The following is a 22,463-nucleotide window of genomic DNA, read 5'->3' on the forward strand; positions in this document are numbered from 1 at the left end:
GAACTTTCATGTCCTCCCTGGATGCTCCACCCACCAGGAACCTCTGCGTGTTCAGCTGTCTTGAAGTTCACTGAACCCTGTCCTCTTGGGTTTTTATGGAAGCTTCATGACATCAGCATTCCTACCCCAAGGGCATAGATGGGACCCTACATGAGAGAGTCTTAAGACCTGCAATCAGAAAGTCGGGGGAACATGAAGTGTGGAAGGAGGGCAGGAGAAAGCCAGAGGCCTGCCTCTGAGGCCCAGCACTTCCAGCATTATAATGAAAGACTGGAATAAAGGCTATGGGAGTTAAAGCCAGGAACCATGGATGAAGACCAACAGATATCATAGCACCACAATAAAATAACAGGCATACTTGTGTGGGGGGTTCTCTATTCTGTTCTGTTACTCTATGTGTGTATTCTTTTGCCGATACCAACACAGTCTTGACTAGCTATGTAGTTGGCCTTCAGCGAGGTCTTTTTCGATTGTTTTAGCTGTTTTGGAGCTTTGCCTTCCATGTAAGTTTTATAATGAGTTTTTATCTACAAAAATCCTTGCTGGGATCTTGATAGGAATTGTATTAACCTATAGAACAATTTGGAGAGAATTGACATCTTTACTGAGTCAGTATATTGCTGAGAACATAGTATAACATATTGCTATTTGTTTAGTTTTTTTTTTTTTTGAGAAGTGGGGTCTCATGCTGTTGTCCAGGCTGGAGTGCAGTGGTGTCATCATAGTTCACTGCAGCCTCGAACTCCTGGACTCACGCAGTTCTCTCACCGCATTCTCTTGAGTACCTAGACTACACAGGTGCATGCCACTAAACTCAGCTAACTTTTAATTTTTTTTTTTAGTGACATGGTCTTGTTGCCCAAGCTGGTCTCAAACTCCTGGTCTTGAAGTGATCCTCTTGCCTCAGTCTCTTGTATTTGTTTAGATTTCTGATTTATTTCATCAGCATTTTGGAATTTTTAGCATATAGAGCCTATACGTATTTTGCTAAGTGTATACTTAAAGTGTTTAATTTTCTGTGGAGCAGTTGTAAATGGTATTGTTTAAAATTTCAGTTTCTACATGTTTATTGTTAATATATAGAAAAGTAAATGATGGCTGGGCACAGTGGCTTATGCCTTTAATCCCAGCACTTTGGGAGGCCAACGTGAGAGGATCACTTGAGTTCAGGAGTTCAAGACCGGCCTGGGCAACACAGCGAGACTCCATCACTACAAGAAATTTACAAAAAAAAAAAAAGGCCAGGTATGGTGGTGTGCACCTGTAATCCTAAGTACTTGGGAGGTGGAGGGCAGGAGGATTCGTTGAGCCCAGGAGTTCAAGGTTACAGTGAGGTATGATTGCACCATTGCACTCCAGCCTGGGCAACAGAGACCCTGTGTCTCTAGAAAGAAAAGAGAAGTGATTGATATTTGAGTGTTGATCTTGAATTCTTCCTGAACTCATTATTTCTAGAATTTTTTTGGTAGCTCCTCAGTAACATTTTAAGATTTATTTTGAAGTGTTTTATCTTTTTTCTATTGTGATATATTCTTATTTCATAATGACCAAATATTGTGGGGTTTTAGGATGAAGGCTGTTGAAATCCATATATCAATTTTATGCCCAATCACATTGATGATTTTTCTTATTTATAATTTTTTCTTTAGTTGATTCTCCTGGATTTTATAGATAAAAGAGTCATATAATCTGCAAATAGTTACAGTTTACCTTTTTTTCCCCAATTTTTATACTCATCTTTTTTCCTCATTTAATTATCTAAGACTTCCAAGATAGAGTTAAATAATGCTGGTGATACCATTTTCTGGCTTTAGACTCTTAGACTTGTTTGCTTTTTTTTTTTTTCTTCAAGGCATTGCACGCTAGTAGGAATTCATTTTATTTCAGTAGGTAGAATGCAAATAAAGTAAAACATATAGTAAATTTCAGTTCTCTAGTGTGTTCTAGTATTGGGGTATTCTGTTTTGTTAAATTTATGGGAACCTGAAGGTTTACATAAATACTTTTACTTCAACAGTTCTATTATTGAAAGTCAATATTATAGGCCTTCCTGCTTTCTGTAGAGTGGCCAATATTTGATTTCTTTGTAGATTTTGCAGCACTTTATTTTCTTCATTCTTATTTTATCATACTTGTCAATTTAGAAAACATTATTGATAGGAATGTATATTGATCTCAGGACTTTACTGGAGAGTTGATTTTCTTCTTTTTATTTTAAGGAGGATCCTTAAAAATTATTGGGGAAATCTTATTTGTTGTCATTTGGTTTCTTTTTCTGAGATGAGGATTACAAAACAATTCTAACTAATGGAGCATTTCAGTTTTTTTTTTAATTTTTTATTACGAGACAGGGTCTTTGCTTTGTTACTCAGGCTGGAGTGTAGTAATGCCATCAGAGCTCAGTGCAACCTTGAACTCCTGGGCTCAAGTGATCCTCCCACTTCAGCCTCTTGAGTAGCTAGGACTACAGCCATTAGCCACGTGCCACCACACCCGGCTAATTAAAAAAAAAATTTTTTTTGTAGAGGTGGGTCTCACTTTGTTGCCCAGGCTGGTTTTGAACTGCTGGGCTCAAGTGATCCTCCTGCCACAGCTACCCAAAGTGCTGGGATTACAGGTGTGAGCCACTGTGCCCGCCTGAGCATGCGTTGATAGTCTCATAAATGAGCAACATTCCTCCATATATAGCTCCTGCTGATGAGAAGTTTGGTGGTGTGGTGATATTTTTCTTTTCTTTTCTTTTCTTTCTTCCTTTTTTTTTTTTTGAGATGGAGTTGCCAGGCTGGAGTGCAGTGGCATGATCTCGGCTCACTGCAGCCTCTGCCTCCCGGGTGTGAGCAATTCTCCTGCCTCAGCCTCCTGAGTAGCTGGGATTACAGGCACGCGCCACCACACCCAGCTAATTTTTTGTATTTTTAGTAGAGACTAATTTTTTGTATTTTTAGTAGAGGGTTTCACCATGTTGGCCAGGATGGTCTCGATCTTCTGACCTCATGATCCGCCCATCTCGGCCTCCCAAAGTGCTGGGATTACAGGTGTGAGCCACTGCTCCTGGCCTCTTTTTTTTTTTTTTAAAGATAATATCTCGCTCTGTTGCCCAGGCTGGAGTGCAGTGGCGTGATCTTGGCTCACTGCAAACTCCCCCTCCCAGGCTCAAGTGATCCTCTCACCTTGGCCTCCCTAAGTGCTGGGATTACAGGCATGAGCCACTGTGCCTAACCTAGTGTGGTGATATTTCAAGAACACTTTACAAAGCTTCATTCTACTTGCTACAGCTTGAGCATAAAGATCCTGACTCTGTAGTTTTCTTGTGATATAAACCAACTACATTTAGGGTTCATTTTCTTATCTTTTGCTCACCCCAGTCTTAATTTTGTTGCACAGTGGAAAGCACATGAACTTCATGAGGTTCAGAAACTGGGTATAACACAGCCGCTTCTCTTTGAATCCTAATGACCTTGAATAAGTTATCCAATCTCTAATCCTCAAAATGGAGGATAATAATACCTCAGAGGGCTATATTTAAAGATGCTGTGAAAGTACCACATGTAAATTATCCAGTACAGAATTTACCTTTGTTGATTCTCAGTAAATGTTTGCTGCCTCTCCCCTGAAACAAAATGAAATGGTGTGAATAGCTTTGTGAGCTTTAAATAATCTAATTAAATAGAAGTCATCATTCTGTTTCCTCTTTCAGAAATGGGCATTAATAACATAATTTATAATCTCAGTAGTATCATGTGCTTGGCCAGGTACATGCCCAGGTTTGGTATTCTTTAGATTTTTGTTTCTTCTTGCCCTACATACTTTGAAAGCCCTTGGAGAAATCCTACAGCAAATTCACATGATTTATGAAACCAACAGTTGACTAATTCTTACTCTATTTCTTTGACTAATTCTTAGTCTATGTATCCACATATATGAACACTAAATCTACCTGTTACCTTCTTTTTATGGTATCTAGGTTCTCCTACTTTGCCCTACTTCTCCTTTCCCCACTAAGGACTTTGAACCACATGGAATTTATTAGCTAGCATATACCCTGGTCTCTTCCTGTTTTGGTATTTCTGGTTGGATTGACTGTGATAATCCTTACTGGATATTCAACTAATTGTCTAAAATAAGCTTACATATCATGAGTTAAGAGGTAGAGTGCCAAGGACTTGAAAAGCTTGAACTCCTAGGACTTACTTGCTGCAGTCCAGTTTAGAGAGAAATTAATGATTTCTGAAAATGTTCTTAGCACTCAAGAGCATTGAAATATTATCAAATATTCATTACACATTTGTCTGCATAGCACTTTCTGGGAACCCAGATGGATGTAAAACATGTATGCTTTGGTTCTGAGTTTCTTCCTTCTAGGGTAGTCTAGTTAGAGTTCAGAACAAATCAAAAAAGTTGAAATGTAAGACATTAAGCCTTTTGAATACAAAATATTATGGATAATATGTGCTTATAAATTTGAAGACTTTGTCCTATTTATTTTTTATAAAGTATGGTGAATTTTGTTTTCCTTTACCTGTGAACTAGAAATAAAAATACCCTGTAGGGCTATTGTGATGTTTAAATGAGATTGGATATGTAAAGCCCAGTTATAATATATAAACTTACATATATTCTTTCTAATACATACAATTAGTATTTAGAATTCTAATTTCTAATTGTATACTATTTTTTAAATTAAACAAGTAATATGATACATGGTTAAAAAAATGCAGGCAGAACAAAGTAAGTATTCTTCTCACTTCAGACCCGAGGTTCTTCCCTATGTTCTTCTGTACCAAGAGTATGGTTTTAAATATTTTTCATTAATTATTCTAGAACATATGCACTTACATATGCTTACATATTTTTATAACATATAAGTGGGAACATATTATTCATGTTGTCTTGTATCCTGTGTTTTTCATTTAAAAAGAGATTTTTGGCTATATTCCCTGTCAACAAATATAGCTTTTAAATACATTATTCTTTTATTGATTGCTGAGTATTCTGTTGTTTGGATATATGATAATATAACTGATATTTTCCCCCAGCACTCCTTTAATGCATTTTTTTCAAAACTTTCATCTTCTTAGGATCAACTCACTATCCTGAAGGTCCATTCTCCCAAGAAGAAGGGACAGAAAGACAGATCTATTTGTAAGAAAGGCTTGGGTATCCCATGAACGAGCCAACAGAAAACCGATTGGGGTGCAGCAGGACTCCAGAGCCAGATATAAGGCTCAGAAAAGGGCACCAACTGGATGGTACAAGAAGAGGTGATAATGACAGCCACCAAGGAGATTTGGAGCCCATTTTAGAGGCATCTGTTCTGTCTTCCCATCATAAAAAAGTAAGTCAAATTGGAAGGATGATAAACAAAGGAAAAAATGTGGAGGTTGTGGCAGAGGGAGGATATGGGAAAAAAAAAAAGTGTGGGTCCATTGCTGGAGAGAGGATGGGGTGGTAAGAAGGAAACTTGCACATTTGTATTTTTTTCTTCTGGATAACTTGAAGTCTCTTATCTTTATTATTATTATTATTATTATTATTATTATTACTATTGAAACGGAGTCTCGCTCTGTCACCCAGGCTGGAGTGCAGTGGCGTGATCTCGGCTCACTGCAACCTCCGCCTCCCGGGTTCAAGCGATTCTCCTGCCTCAGCCTCCCAAGTAGCTGGGACTACAGGTACATGCCACCATGCCAGGCTAATATTTGTAGCTTTAGTAGAGACGAGGTTTTGCCATGTTGTCCAGGCTGGTCTCGAACTCCTTACCTCAGGTATCCTCCCACCTCGGCCTCCCAAAGTGCTGGGATTACAGGCGTGAGTCATCGTGCCCGGCTTCTTATTCTTAAATTAGCTTAGATATTATTTGATTTTGATTTTATGGTTAATGTCTTTCTGCTGACTCTTTTTTTTAATTTCGGAGACAGGCTCGCTCTGTCGCCAGGCTGGAGTGCAGTGGCACGATCTTGGCTCACTGCAACCTCTACCTCCCAAGTTCAAGCGATTCTCCTGCCTCAGCTTCCCGAGTAGCTGGGATTACAGGCACCCGCCACCACGCCTGGCTAATTTTTTGTATTTTTAGTAGAGATGGAGTTTCACCATGTTGGCCAGGATGGTCTCCATCTCAACCTCCTTATCCACCTGCCTCGACCTACCTGAGTGCTGGGATTATAGACGTGAACGACTGCGCCCGGCCTCTGCTGACTCTTAAAAGCATACTTAACCTGCTTTATCTTGCTGAAGGGAGAAGACGTGTTCTATAGATACCATATAATCTGTCTAATTTAACCATACTTTAGTTATGACGTTATCTGTTATTTTTGGAGAAATTCAAATTGCGTGTTAGAGCTACTTTTCCAGAAATTGTTTACCTCCAGTGTATACCTTGGGAGTCAGTAGAGTTCTGAAAGCTGAAGCAGATTTTATTCTTTCATTTCCTAGAGAAAAGAGCAACCTTTAGGCAACTATACCTATAGAGCAAAAGTATCAGAAAGTCATTGTTACAGACATTTTGCTATGTGCTTTGGAACTTCCAAATTATATAGCATGTGTTTAATGTTTTATTACTAGTACAGTGTTTCTCAGACTGTGGGTTGTACCTATTAGTGGGTTTTGAAATTAATTGTATTATAAAGTGTTAAAAATTAAAGATCAAAATAGAATAAAAACATTGAAGTGTGTATATAGTAATACACATTTAAATTGTTATTTTATTTTTATATAGTTATGTATATAAATATGAATAATATATGAAATACATGTCTTACAACGGATTGTGGTTAACATTTTGAAAGCCTCTACTGGGAACAGCAGCTTGGGGAAGAGGGTTTTGAGGTAGAGGAAACAAGCTAGTGCCAAGGTCCAAAGGTGGGAATATGCTTATCTTCCTTGCCTTCCCCTCCTGCCTCCCACCACCACCTGTGCCTGCTTGTATCATCTTTCTCTTCTTTCATCTTCTCCTTTATTTTATTTTATTATTATTATTATTATCTTTTTTTTGAGATGGAGTCTGGCTCTGTCACCCAGGCTGGAGTGCAGCGGCACCATCTCGGCTCACTGCAACCTCCGCCTCCCAGGTTCAAGTGATTCTCCTGTCTCAACCTTCCGAGTAGCTGGGACTACAGGCCTGCGTAACCACATCCGGCTAATTTTTGTATTTTTAGTAGAGACGGGGTTTCACCATGTTGGCCAGGCTGGTCTTAAACTCCTGACTTCAAGTGATCCGCCCACCTTGGCCCCGCAAAGTGCTGAGATTACAGGCTTGAGCCACTGTGCCCAGCCTTCTTTTTTTTTAAAGGACCAAAAGAAAGCCAGTGTAGTTAGAGCATGAGGAACTAGAGGGAAGAGTGAAATGAGATGAGGTCAATGGGCCAGTCAGAGAACAGATTATACAGGTTTATTGAGGGAATTTAAATTTTATTTTAATAAAATTGCCTGGCAAGTGGGCAGCTTTTGGGGTGTTTAAACATGGAGACATTTCTGTTTTTAAAAGTATCACTCTGGTTGTGGAATGGATTATTTGAAGACAGAATGGAAGAGGGACCCAGGTGTTAGAATATAGATGAGAGGTGATGTCACTTGAAACAGCGTGGTGGGAGCAGCAGAAATGGAGGGAAATGGTTGGATTCTGGGTATATTTTGTGGGTCAAATCAACAAGACTTCCTGATGGATTAGCTGTAGAGTGAGGAAAATAGAGGAATCAAGGCTGATTCTCTGAGCTGAACTGAAATGGTAAAGCAAGAGGGAGGAGCGGGTTTAAGGTAGGGAAATCAAGGGTGGTGTTTTGGAAATGTGAGATTCGAGATTCTTATTAGATATCTTAGAAGATATATTGAGGAGTCAGTAACTGTGTCCCTATAAGATTTTTATTTACCTCTGTTTCTTAACTATTTTTAAAACTGATACTGTTCTTACAGAATCTAAGAAATTTTCAAGCTTGAAAGAATTTCAGGCTAGCCAATTTGAGATTCATAATGGCAATAAAATTCTGTTTATCATGCCACATTATTTTTAATTGCATACAAAGATCTAACATGTCACCCAGGGACCATTTCACCCACTGCTCTGTTTGGTCGCCAGTCTTTTGTCTCTCTTTTCAGCAATGGTGAGGCGGATATCCTTTCCTCAGGGAAGAGAAGTCTGTGGTTTGTTGCCCTTACCAATAACAAAAATGTTGGAAAGTTGAGTGGCAAAGCTGTTGCCATTGGCATCTTTCATGTGAACCACATCAAAAGATCCAGGGTGCCTCTCTCTGCTGGTTATCACACCAATTCTTCCCAGGTTAGCACCTACAGTCACCATACACAGGTTACCAGTGTCGAACTTGATGAAATCGGTAATCTTGCCAGTCTACAAATCAGTCTGAATGGTATCATTCACCTTGATGAGGGAATCAGGGTAGCAGTTGGTGCCGGGCATCATGAGTCACCAGATGAAGGATTCCTTTTGTGCCCACAGAGATTTTTCTCACTTTGTATTTGGCTTCCTCAGGTGTAATAGGATGTACAGCAAAACGACCCTTGGTGTCATAGATGAGACGGAAATTCTCTCCCGTCTTGTCAATGCTGATGACATCCATGAATCCAGCAGGGTAGGTTATATCAGTTTGGACCTTGCCATCGATCTTAATGAACCTCTGCATGTAATCTTTACTTCATCTCCTGTCAGGGCATACTTAAGTCTGTTCCTTAGGAATATGATGGGGAGACACTCTCTCAACTTGTGGGGACTGGTGGATGGACGAGGAGCAAACACACCAGTCAATTTATCCAGCATCCAATACTTTGGAGCTGCCACCCACTTCAGATGCTTCTTGGGACCACGCACCATGGCTGCGTTAGGCAAGGAAAGCAAAATATATTTTTAGAGTCCAGAACTTGCCCACCCAATCACTTTTGTGTCAGATTTACATTAATTGATTTTTTTATGTGTTGTAATACTATATATTTTTGTTTACTGTCTTCACTGGTTGAAGTGGTATCTTCTGTAGATTATATTTGTGTTTTAATTTCGCTAAGAAATAATTAGGTGGATGGGATTTTTCCCATCCTTATGAATGAACTCATTTATTGCCCTGAAAGCCTTTCTTTGATTTTCCTTTAATCTTGAGCTAATGCAGAAGTTAGCAGTATGAACAAAAGAACCATTTTTTCTTTCATTTGTTTTAATAGATTTTTCTGTGAGGAGCCAAGGAAAGAAAGGATCCATAGGTTGTGGAGTGTTAGAGCTGAAAAGACCCTCCCAAATCATCTTGTTTGCCTTCCTCAATTTACCAGTGAGGAAATTGTGTTTTTATTCCCAATGAAAATTTGCGTATGTTGTTTCTCTTTGGAGTTGAAGTTGTTTGCTGAAAAAGAGAATCTATATGCAGTACTGTCCCTTGCTGCCAATTTCACGGTTAATGTATACTACACATGGGAGCTAGAAAAGAAGGGGGATAGATAAGAGTTACAGAGAACTGCAGTTTTGAGACTGAAAGGCAAAATATTAATATCTTCAAATGATTTGAGGAGTTCCATATGCTGATTTTTTGTTTTGTTTGGAGAAAGGACTCATTTCTTAAAATTTTCAGTTTTGAAGTTGAAACATCTGAACTGTAGACTGCAACCTTCTCGTTAATTCTAGTAATACCTTAATTGTATCACTTTTACAGACATTATCTCATTTGCTTCTCAAAACTATACTCTGATATAGAAAGAGCAGATATGATTTCTTTTTGAAAGTGGACGAAAACAGGATTTAAAAAGGTTAGTTTAGTAATTTGCCCAAGGTAACATGACAAAATGAGAGCATGTGCTAAGTCTTCTGACTGCTCTTTCTGCTGAACAAAGCTGCCTTTATGAAAATTGGCACCAGATTGACTTAATGTTTCTGAATTCCAAACTCAGTCCCTGAGTTGTTTATATTGAGCCTAGAGGTTAGATTCAACAGTTGGTCTTGTTTTTTGACAGAAGTTGTTGCAGACCTCATTTTCTGTTAGGCCAGAGTAATTTTGCTTCTCAGATGTGTTCTAACTTTGTAATGGGTTTTCTGTTTATTTTGAAAGCAAATAGAACGAATATATCATAGTACAGTCATTCACATTTCTAACAATTTTGCATCATTTTCTTTGTTTTTTCGCCTCTTTTAGAAGATGCAGATCTTAACTAAATTGCTTAGGCTTCATTTAAAACATGATGGGAGCCCTTAGGCTCTCTTAAGTTGTGGAGATTGGCATTCACATGCCAATCATGAATAAGGATAAAAGCAAAATATGAAAAGCAGCAGGGGTGTCTCGTTTTTTATTAAGTGGAATTCTGAATTTATAAAGTAAGATTTAAGGTAATTATGTGCATTACAGACTGGTATCTTTTTGTACAAGTCTTTACCGCCAGGTTTCTTTAAATCAATAAACCTATTAGGAGTGCCCACCTGATCACATATTGCCCTTTATAGAAAAGTACAAATGCCAGGATTTTGTTCCAGACCTGCTGAATCAGAATCTTTGGATCCTGGGTATATTTTTTTTGTTTCACAACTAAGGTGCTCACTACTGTTTAAAAACCTCCTTCCTGGCCAGGCGCAGTGGCACACACCTGTAACGTCAGCACTTTGGGAGGCCGAGGCAGGCAGATCATGAGGTCAGGAGTTTGAGACCAGCGTATCCATCATGCTGAAACCCCTCTCTACTAAAAATACAAAAATTAGCTAGGTGTGGTGGCAGGCACCTGTAATCCCAGCTACTTGAGAGGCTGAGGTAGGGGAATCGCTTGAACCTGGGAGGTGGAGGTTGCAGTGAACCAAGATTGCACCACTGCACTCCAGCCTGGATGACAGAGTAAGACTCCGTCTCGGGGAAAACAAAACAAACAAAACAAAACAAAAAAAACAACCTCCTTCCCGTAGGAGATAGTTAAGGAAAACAAACAAACAAAAAACCAAACCAGTCCCTAATTTTTTTTGATATTTGTTTTAAATAAGTATTTTATTTAAAATAGTTAATGTATTAAAAACTTCTTAGCAACATGCTTTGCAAAGAAATCTTAACACATTCTCTGAAGATTATTAGGGAAATAAAGTTAGATTTATTTACTGTTTGTTAAAGGTAAATATGACATTTACTCACAGTTGAGTCTTAAAAAATTTTTTTTGAGATAAATTTTACATACCATAAAATTAACCCATTTAAAGTATACAATTTAATGGTTTTATTAGTCACAGAGTTGTACAACCATCACTTCATTCTAACTTTAGAACATTTTTATCATCCCCTAAAGAAACCTTAACCCATTTGCCATCACTTCCCATCTCTACCCCCAACCCTAGGCAACCTCTCTAGTCTACTTTCCGTCTCCATGGCTTTGTCTATTCTGGACTTTTAAATAAATGGAAGTGTAAGGCGTGTAGTGTTTTGTGTCTAGCTTCTTCTACTTAGCATAATGTTTTTAAGTTTCATCAATATTGTAGTATGTACCAGTACTTCATTCCTCTTTATGACTGAATAATATTCCATTGTATGGATATACAGAGAGGTTCTTTCATATTTGTAGTTTCAGTCTGTGGTTTCAGTTATCCCTGGGTCAACTGAGATCTGGAAATATTAAATGGAAAATTCCAGAAATAATTTAAAAGTTTTAAACTTTGTGCTGATCTGAGTGGTGTGATGAAGTCTCTCACCTTCCTTGCCCTGTCCTGCCTTACCCAGGAAATGAATCATCCCTTTGTCCAGCATATCCATGTTGCAGATGGCTGGCTGCTTAGTTACTTAGTAGCCTTCTGGTTATAAGGTCACAGATCACAAGAAGCGTGAGTGCAATACACTAAGATATTTTGAGTGAAAGAGAGAGCATATTCACATAACTTTTTTTTTTTTACAGTATATTGTTATAATTGTTCTATTTTATTATTGGTTGTTGTTAATCTCTTACTGTACCTAATTTATAAATTAAACTGTGTTATATGTATGTATAGGAAAAAACAGCATATATAGGGTCCAGCAGTATCCATGATTTCAGGCATCCACTAGGGGTCTTAGAACATATTTCCTGTGGATGGGGGGAAACTACTGTACTATAGTTTATCCAGTAATGAGTTGATGGACACTTGGATTGTTTCCACTTTTTGACTGTTGCAAATAATGTTGCTGTTATCATTCATGTAGAAGCTTTTGTATGGATGTGTTTTCATTTCTGTTGGGTGTATACTCAGGAGGGATTTTTCTGGGTTATATGTTAACTCTGTGTTTAACATTTTGAGAAACTACCAGACTGTTTTTCATAGCAGCTGCACCAGTTTATATTCCCACCAACAATGTGTGGGGGTTCCACTTTCTCCACACCCACACTAACTATTGTTACTATATTTTGAATATAACTATCCTAGTGGGTGTGAAACGATATTTCTTCATAGTCAGTTAACTCTTGAGCTTTTATCAAGAGACCTGCCTAGGTTAACTTTAGCTCAGGATTTTAAGTATTAACCTCTTTGTGGAATTTGGAAATAGAAGCTAAATTCAAACTTACTATGAAACTCAAGTTGTGTCAGTTTAACTTCAAATGGTCTTCTCATCATCTGTTCTGCCATTACTTTAATCTAAGCCACCACCATCTTCCATCTGGAATACACCTGACAGGACTTCTTGTGCTGTCCAATATATTCTTCACACAGTTCCTAGAGAGAGCTCTTAAAAATATAAAGTTTATGATGCCATTCCCATTTAAGAAATTCATTTGTTTCCCATTGCACTTATGGTAAAATCCCAAATCCTTTCTATAACCTTTGGGATCCTGTGTGATCTCACTGCTACCCTGTCTGGCCAGCTTCATTTCAGGACGTTCTTCTCCGTGTTCACTGAGCTGCAGCCACATTGGCCTTGTTTCATTTTCTTAAACAGGCTGGGCTCTTTCCAGCTTCAGAGCCTTCAGACATGGCTCTTTCCTCTGCCCGGAGTGTTGTTACACCCACACCTCTGGCTAACTGCTGTTCATCCTTCAGTATTCAGGTTAAGTTCTCTACTTCCACTTCATTCTATTTCAAGTTTCCCATTGTTATCTTTAATTACCTTTTATTTTCCGTTACAGTGCGTATCATGACATATATTTGTGTGACTTATATATTTATGTTTATAAACATATATAAAGAACATTTTATAAAAATTTATGATTGTTTAATAATTGTTTTTGCTTGTAGACTCTTCAGTTCCATGGTGGTAAGAATCTTGCCTTTTTGTTTTCCTCTGATATCCTCAGAGTCTAACCTAGTCTTTGAGTGGCATATAACAAATAGTTGTTGAATGAATTTATCAGCAACAAATTTAAAGTTCTGTGTCTAAGTGGTTTCAAGTAGTTTCTTTAAAGAGATGTACAAAAGGAGCGCGTGGGGACGTATACTATTTAGATGCTTAGGGAAGCTTAACTAATCTACTTCTTTAATCTTAGAATAAATGCATTTTTATCAGGAGAATAATGACAGTTCACTTTTATTGATCTTTTACAATGGATGAAGCAATGTTTTGAGCTCGTTTGAATATGTTATTCATTCCTAAAGTAGCCTTTTGGAATAGATATTATTAGAATCTGTTTTACAGATGCGGAAGCTGAGGTTCACGTGAATGTGTGTGTATTATACACTGGGACTCTTGTCATGGGGATGATATACTTTTTCTCTTCAAAGGGGCAGGATTTTCTTTTCATTGGTTTATTGTAAAAAGTGCAATATGGCAATTTCAGTGGTTATTTGCCTTTAATACATTTTAAAGTACATTATTTCCATAGATGATAAGAATTGTGGAAAAAGAGACCCTGTGATAGGTGATAGTGATCCATTGTAGTTGTGGAATTGGCTCTCAAGTAACATTAAATAAAATACCTGTGTGTACAGTTAGATTACGTTTACCTGTGCATAGGAATCCCTTCCTTATTTGAGGTGATGGAGAGGTTAGTCTCTTTGGTTCCTTATGAAGCAGAATGGATTTTTAGAAAGAGTATTAGAAACTAAATACTTTAAAATTGAAATCTCTGCAGTAGGAATCTGTATTTGTCACAAGTTCCGTTATGTGATTGTGAGGCACACTTAACGATTGAGAGCCAGTGATCAAGTTTTCTTTTCATAATGCATATACGTAAGTTCCAGACTGGTAGGAATTACATCAGGGTAAAGCTGGGCCTAGAGGAGCTGGGTGTTTCCTCTTTTGTAAATGCAGTATGTAATAGTATGCCTCTTGTCTCACAGGGTTGTAATGAGAATAACTTAGTGCATGTAAGGCAGCGGTAACACTGCCTGGTACAGAGAAAGCACTTAATAAATGTTAGATGTAGCATATCATTGGAGGTATATATTTGTGTCAAAAAGAAAACACTTCCTCTGTTATATCCAAAGGACAAAGTTAATCTTTCTTTATTTCTTTTTGTTTTTATTAGATTTGTATTTATCTTATAAAAAATAGATTGGTGGTTATCTGTCTCCACTCACTTGAACACGTTTATTCTCTGCATCCAAAATAGTCCAGGAATGGCTGGACCTGGTGCTCATGCCTGTAATCCTAACAACTTTGAGAGGCTGAGGCGGGCAGATCGCTTGAGCCTGGGAGTTCGAGACCAGCCTGGACAACATAGCGAAACCTTCTCTCTACAAAGAATACAAAAATTATCTGGGCCTGGTGGCATGTACCTGTAGTCCCAGCTACTTGGGAGGCTGAGATGGGAGAATCGCTTGAGCCCAGGAATTCGAGGCTGCAGTGAGCCATGATTGTGCCACTGCACTCCAGCCTTGGCAACAGAGTAAGACCCTGGCTCAAAACAAAAAATTACACATATAATGTATATTCCAAGAATATTGTATTTGTGCAATATTTAAGTAAAGAAATGAATGATTAAACCTGAGTTTTAGTCCTGGCTGTACTGCCAGCCAGATGTGTGACTTTGGCCAATTTTCTTGATTTCTTTGGGTTTCATTTTCCTTACATTAAAATGGAGATGTTTAACTGGGTGATAAACATCTAAGATTTTCTTATCCTCAAAATTTCTGTGGTCCCCGACACTATATTAATACTTTTTTGTAATGGGATAAAAAATGAGTGCGAGTCATAGTTTACTTTTTTCATAAATCAATCCAGTAGGTATCTTTGCTTAAGCAGCCCTGTTTAATGCCTTCTTTGATCACTTTTATCATGCCTGGTTTTATTTAGTGAAGCCATTTCTGTGGACTAGTAAATAATTTTGAAGGAAATAGTTTGGTAAAAGGGAAAAAGCAGGGTTTTGTACAGAGTGACCTCAATTTGTATCCCTGATCTCTTCTATATCATTATTTTTCAAACTTGTGTGTAAGAGGACCCTTCAAACAAAAACAACAAAAACCTTATAAAAGTATTACACACACACACACACACACACACACACATATCGTAAGTGGATAGTCTGATAAACTTTTATAAACTAGACACTCCTGTATAACCAGCACTCCTGGAGGTCTCTTTATTACCTCCTCATAGTAACTGCCTATTCCCACTCCCCCAAAGGTAACCATTACCCTGACTTCTAATGGCATAGATTAATTTTGCTTGTTTTTATACTTTATCTCATTGTAATCATTCCATATATACTCTTGTATCTGGCTTCTTTTGCTCAGTATCATGTTTGTGAAATTCATCTGTATTTTCTGGGATAGCTGTAGATTATTCATTTTTATTGGTCTGTGGTATTTCTTTACATTACTGTACCAATTTTTATTTTATTTATATGAAGGCAACCTGGGTTGTATCTAACTTGGGGCTATTATAAATAATGTTGCTATGAACATTTCAGTACTTGTTTTTTAGTGAACAAATGTATGCACTTCCATTAGCTACATACCTGTGAGTGGAATTACTGCGTTAGGAAGATGATCCCATTCTCCCTTTAAACATCAAAAATATTTAACAGACCTCACTACATGATACTCACATTTTAAATATTAGTTTGAAAAAAATACATGATAGAAATTGGCTATGAATTCAGTTCATCTTAAGTGAATTTGTATTTTGTAATTCACGCAGCACCTGCATGTATTTTAAAGTAGTTACATCTACTTTATGAATATGAGACATTTATTCAGTCTACAGATTACATTTAATGTGCATATACACTTGCATAATTTTTGAAGTAATTAGCCAAGATAGTGGTGTTAGGTTGGGAATTAAGGTACTGCTTAAAGCTGTCTACCTTCTCTTAGCTTCTGTTTCTTCATTTACCATGTTTGATCCAGATTTCCACTTAATAAAATGGGTATAGAAATATGCTCATTTCAGAAAATTGTTATGAGGGTTTGATTAATTTGTAAAAAGCACTTAGTATAATGTCTGGCATGTAGTGTATAATAAATAATAATTGTTACTCTGTCCTTCCTTTATAATAGTACTTGACTACTCCATAACTGTAGTAAATCCTGATAAACACATCTTGAAGTTATCCACATATCTCAGCCACCCTTAACTTCAACAACCTTTACATAAAGGTGATTTCTAAATCTGTCATCTTAGCGCAGTCTTCTTTTTTTTCCCCCTTTTTTCTTCTATAGCCTTCAAATGAGAAGTGCTTTCTTCTTTATTGGACTTGTAACCATTTCAAATTGAACTAATGTTAAACTAAGGTTAACTGTCCACTCCCCCATCAGCTTTTCCTTCTATTCTAACTTCCTAATCCTAATTTCTCTTAAATAGTACCAACTTACTTTCAGGTACTCAAACTTGGTTCCTAGACTGTCAAGAGTGGAAGGGATCCCATCAGTCATTTAGTTTAGTAGACACATGGATGCTTTTAATCCTTCTACAAATGTTTTTAGTTTCTTTACCATGTGTTGGCACTTTGGACTTGAGAAGACATAGTTTTTGCCCTTAAGCAGCATGTAGTTTAGTTGGAGAGACAGGTAAATCAGTACATTTGTGGTGAGTGCTGTGTGATTTTATGCACAGATAACTATGGTAGTAACTCCAGCTGCAAATGGATTTAGCTAAGAAAGGACTAAAGGACATTTTTGACAAAGGGAACAGCAGATGTGAAGATTCAGAAGCAGATGTAATATGATGCCTGTAGGGAATAGTAATAATAATAGCTAATGTTTATTGAGTACACACTGGCACATACTGACGTCTGAACCTGAAAAATGTCTAGCATAGCTGGAATGAAAGGTCAAGGTATAGTGGGGTGGAGGGTGTGGTGGTAAGTAAGACAAGACAGCTGGGGCCTGAAATCTAGGTCTTTAGCCTCCTGGTCCAGTATTATACCATCATTCAAATTTCTTTTTGCAATTTATATCAGTTTCAAATTTTGTGTAATGTTGTGTACTGGTTGAAATGATTAGACCATTGCCCCTAGGCCTCTGACCCTAAAGCCTGGACTCTTTTAACTATATTTGCTAAAGTGTATAGTTAGGAGGCATTTTTAAGCTTTTGGACAAAAACATAAGAGAGGCATTTCAAACCAGGTTGTCCTGATCTTTATTTTTATGGCTCCCCTCTGCCTCCCTGCTCCCTTTCTGAGCTTTCAAGATATTAGGTTGAATAAAGAGATCAGCCTTTATGGTTGTCCTACTTTTCCTCTGCTCCAGATTCTTCTTTATAAATTGGGAGATAAGGAACTTTTATTCATTCAACCTTCATATTCTGTTAAACTGGTTTACTTTAACCAAAATCAAGAATGCCACTATATAATAGTTTATTATAAGAAAACTAACTTGTAAATAGACTCTTGTCAATCACTTCATTTTATTTTCATGGAGAAGCCTGCTTAAGAAATTCAATTAAGATTAGAGGCTGGGCGTGGTGGCTCACGCCTGTAATCCCAGCACTTCGGGAAGCTGAGGCAGGTGGATCACCTGAGGTCAGGAGTTCAAGGCCAGCCTGGCCAACATGGTGAAACCCCGTCTCTACTAAAAATATAAATTATTAGCCGGGCGTGGTGGCAGGCGCCTATAATCCCAGCTACTTGGGAGGCTGAGGCAGGAGAATCGCTTGAACCCGGGAGGCAGAGGTTGCAGTGAGCCAAGATTGCGCCATCACACTCCAGCCTGGGGGACAAGAGCAAGACTTCGTCAAAACAAACAAACAAACAAAAAAACCAAACAAAAAAAAGATAGCATTGCTATTAGAGAATTTTTTAAAAACGAGTGATTTTAAAGATCTTTTCCATTAAGCTTTGATGGAAGTCAGAGTATATATATTCCTAGGCAGGCCAAAATGAATATTCATATAGACTAGATTTTGTAGTTATTCTTTTGGAGAATACTGGGTATACATCCATCAATACTTATTCTTCAGCTGTCATTTTTTTTTTTGTAGATACCTTTGTTTCCACAAACCTCTTTGTTTTCATTTGTTAGTAATATCAGCTTGCTAATGCCCTTGCTACACATTTCCAATTTCTAAAGTTAAGGCTGGCTTCAACCTGTCAACTTGCAAAAAGACCATAAAAATCACCTGTTGATCAAACTAAGCCAGGTTTATTATATACTCCAGTAAGGGTGAACACTGCCCTAAAAAGTCCTAGAAGTATTTCAGAAAGAAAGTATTGGATATGGATATTTACAGGGTTTTGGGGTCTGGTTTCAAGTAGTTTAAGGAGATTTTACTTGGCCCTGTTCTGAGTTTGTGATAGAATTCTTGGATCAAGTCTTGATAAACAAATATTTATTTGATAAGTGAGCATGTTTGCCCAGTTGAGCAATTTATTGTTCTAAGGATCTAATTGAGCAGTCTGTTGTTCAGTTAAATGAATTTTTGAGAAATTCCTAAAGCTAATGATGAAGTTATTTACTGGTTTGCATTCTTACCTTCCTGGGCAAGAATTTCCGAGAACAAATAATAAAGTTATGTTGATATAGGGGCCTTAGATCTTAGTCCTCATAATTAAGCTATGTGAATGCAGAAGGTCTCAGTTCTTAATGACATTTATAAAGGCAGACAAGTTTTAATCAAAGGTTTACTGTCTCCAGCCCTGGATATTGTACCATTTCTTGACGTTTTTCATCTAATTATGGATGGTAGATGGTATCATGATTGTGAGTCTTTGTGGCGCTTCGTGTACTTCCACTAACATTTAAATACATCATTTATGTTTTGCTACTTTCCTAAATGCCCCTGAAGCTTTAGATGAACTAGTCTCTTTTTCTCAACATGGCACTTTTGCTTTTCCCTCTTGGTTATTTTCCTTTATCTCATCTTTGCAAAATTTTTATTCTTCATGCAGCCTTTCCTGAGCCTCATCATTTCTGTCTTTGAACTAGCTATACCTTTTTTTCTATGAAGTCATTTATGTGGCTTATTTAGCACTTTATTAGATTGTAAGTCTGTGGAAGACAGAGACTATGTTTTATTCATCTTATTTTTAATCATCTAATAAATATTTGTTAAACTGAATTACTCTGTTGAATTGAGTTAGACCAAAACCAATAAATACCCAATAGGTTTGTGAATTGTTTTCATATTAGACTGATCTTAAAGACCTTTTATCTTTATCACTATGGTTCTCTGTCTTTCCAAAGGTAAAGTGTACTCTGGAAAATTCTCATTTTAGATTGCAGTTTGGACAGATCATCAAAGTCAAATGTTACTATGTTTTGAAATACAGTCAGCAAAGTTCTCACAGATGGACTTTACTGAAAACAGATGGTAGGAGGGGGGAGATATTTCAGAATGTCTTTGTGCTCATTTCAAAGCATTGACCTCTACAAGTTTAAATATAGTTATTCATAGAAAAACCTGGAGAATTAAGTTTTATGCCTTTATTCTTGGCAGCTTTGGTTTTGTTTAATCTGTCACAATGTCATGTTTCTTGTCATAATTTTGTTGAGGGTATGGTAAGGAGTATGACAACAGAAGCAGAACATAGCGTGCATGTGATCATTGAATATAGATACAATTTATTGTTCAGAGAGGTATCTTTGGGTACTGTGGTTTGGTGGCTGTTGGATGGAAGTTAGAAATAGTAATTTCACTCATAATAAAATAGTTATTTGGACTTAATATTGGAAGACAGAGATTATTTTAAATATAGTGTCTAGCATAGTCTTTCCAAGCCATCAGTATGTGACATATGGTATACCCTAGGGAAAGTATTTTTTTAGCCAGTGTTTAACTCTGCCACTGTATTCTTTCTTTATCCTCTCTCTAACCCAGGGAACTGCATTTACCACCACGCACACCATGTGGATACCTCATTAGCAACTCCATAATACTTGAAAACAATAAATAGTTAATTATGGTCTAGTATTTTAATTTATCCTTTGAGAACATATTTGTGAATATTCCTTTATACAAGGGTAGGACTTGGTCATAATACTTGATAAATCAACAGATTTATTAATACTTTGCCCTTCTGAAGGAAATTGTTTTTGTTTGTTTCTCTTGTTGCCCAGGCTGGAGTGCAATGGCACGATCTCAGCTCACTGCAACCCCCGCCTCCTGGTTCAAGCGATTCTCCTGTCTCAAGCCTCCTGAGTACCTGGGATTACAGGCGCTCGCCACCTCACCTGGCTGATTCTTGTATTTGTAGTAGAGACAGGGTTTCACCATGTTGGCCAGTCTGGTCTCGACCTCCTGACCTCAGGTGGTGCATCCGCCTTGGCCTCCCAAAGTGCTGGGATTACAGGTGCGCGCCACTGTGCCTGGCCGGAAATAATTCTTTGATAAAGATTCTGAATCTTGCTGACATATTGGGATGGATGGAAATATTTATCTTTACTAAAGTAATTTTTTTTTTTTTTGAGACAGGGTGTAACTCTGTTGCCCAGGCTGAAATGCAATGGCACGATCACAGCTCATTGCAACCTCGACCTCCTGGGGCTCAAGGAGTCCTCCCCCTCAGCCTCTTGAGTAGCTGGGACTGCAAACAGGCACGCAACACCACTCCTGGCTAATTTTTATATTTTTTGTAGAGATGGGGTTTTACCATGTTGCCCAGGCTGGTCTCAAGCTCCTGGGCTCAAGCCATCCTCCTGTCTTGGCCGCTATCAGTAGTCCTGTATGTAACCAGTTGCACTTAGCCTGATAATCAAAATTACTGATTGTGAGTAATCTCATTGATTACTTACGGAATCATATTGATTCAGAGTGCAATTTCATCATGTTTTACTTAATGGTAGTATACATTAACCATATTGTGTTTTACGTGCATATCTGTAGTTTCGAAACTGCTGACAATAATTTGTATGAGAATAAAGACTCTTTGTTTCTGTTTCTTTGGAGAATCAAATACATATTGAATATGTGCAAATATCTGAGCTATTTTATATAACATGATTTTATATTTTAACATCGGTCTGCTATAATCATTTCAAGCTATTGCCCGTTTTCAGGTTTTATATAATTTTAATGGAATTTTATCATTTTAATTTCATGTTTAATTAGGTACAGCCCTCATTAACTTATTGTTGAAAGTCTTCTAGAGCATTTATTAATTTAGCCATCACGTAAGTATGTTCCAGAAGCCATGGGGAAGAAGACAGACACTTAAAAATCTAGTTTAGGAAATGATACACTAAAAATGTAAAATTATATTAAACATTAAACAAAATAGTATTAGTCAATAAAAGAGCTGTAATCAGATATTACTGTCAAATGAGAGGCACAGACTTAAGTGCTAAAGAAGTCAGAAGAAGTAGTAAGAAGAAACAGAAGTCAGAAGAAGCAATTGCTGTGGATTAGATAGGTTATGCAGTCTCTAATGAAAATTGGTTCTTGGTGGGGTAGGGGGGTGAAAAACTATTAAATACTACTATGGTTTGTAACCCCCCATAGGGCCACAGTACATAGATAGTATATCTGTGTTATTAAAATTCATGGGGATGAGGAACGTGATCTAAAATGTCCCGGGGCCGGCTGCAGTGGCTCATACCTATAATCCCAACACGTTGGAAGCTGAGGCAGGAGGATTGCTTGAGGCCAGGAGTTCAGGACCAGCCTGAGCAACATAGACCTTGTCTCTACACACATGCATGTGCACACAACAGACACAGTGGTGCATACCTGTAGTGCGCGCCTGCACACACACGTGCGCACAGTGGTGTACACCTGTAGCCCCAGCTATTCAGGAGGCTTAGGTGGAGGATTGCTTGAGGCCAGGAGGTTGAGGCTGCAGTGAGCCATGATCGCACCACTGTACTCCAGGAGCCTGGGTGACAGAGCAAGACCCCGGGGTCTCAAAGAAAAACGCTGTCTCAAAGGAAAAAAAAAAAAAGGTCCCGGGGCTTGTGGGTTAGCAGTAATGAAAGGTTGAGGAACACGAGTTTAGGATAAAGAAGGGTTTTAAATAGGAACTATGAAGTTTAGTCATTGAAGGATAGATGGTAAGTTTTAGGTAAACAAAGATGGAGAGGTTATTTTATTCAAGATGGTTTTCTTGGAGATTATATGTTTTTATAAAATCAGACTGGGTGTGTAACATGTCTCACATGCCGCATCATAGCCTCTAGTTAGTGTCTTATAAACTGAAGTAAAGGAAAATTAAAATCTCAGAATTTCCTT

At 37.7% G+C, this 22,463-nt stretch overlaps 1 protein-coding gene and 1 pseudogene across 5 annotated transcripts in view; one reads left to right on the forward strand and one right to left on the reverse strand.

Annotated features, from left to right (window-relative positions):
* The window catches only part of ADIPOR2 (adiponectin receptor 2), a 99,555-nt gene that overhangs the window by 60,234 nt on the left and 16,858 nt on the right, over window positions 1–22,463 (forward strand). For all 5 annotated transcript variants that reach the window (XR_008492836.2, XM_054443198.2, XM_063672308.1 and 2 more), the window contains one exon: window positions 5,079–5,335. Coding sequence is in view for 4 of the 5 variants with exons in the window: in XM_054443198.2 (XP_054299173.1) it covers window positions 5,165–5,335 (171 nt within the window). In the remaining variant the exon portion in view is untranslated. The remainder of the gene's footprint in view (window positions 1–5,078; window positions 5,336–22,463) is intronic.
* Window positions 8,045–8,821, reverse strand: LOC129009733 (small ribosomal subunit protein eS4, X isoform-like; annotated as a pseudogene).

This window comes from Pongo pygmaeus, chromosome 10, assembly GCF_028885625.2.
Source record: "Pongo pygmaeus isolate AG05252 chromosome 10, NHGRI_mPonPyg2-v2.0_pri, whole genome shotgun sequence".
Lineage (NCBI taxonomy): Eukaryota > Metazoa > Chordata > Mammalia > Primates > Hominidae > Pongo > Pongo pygmaeus.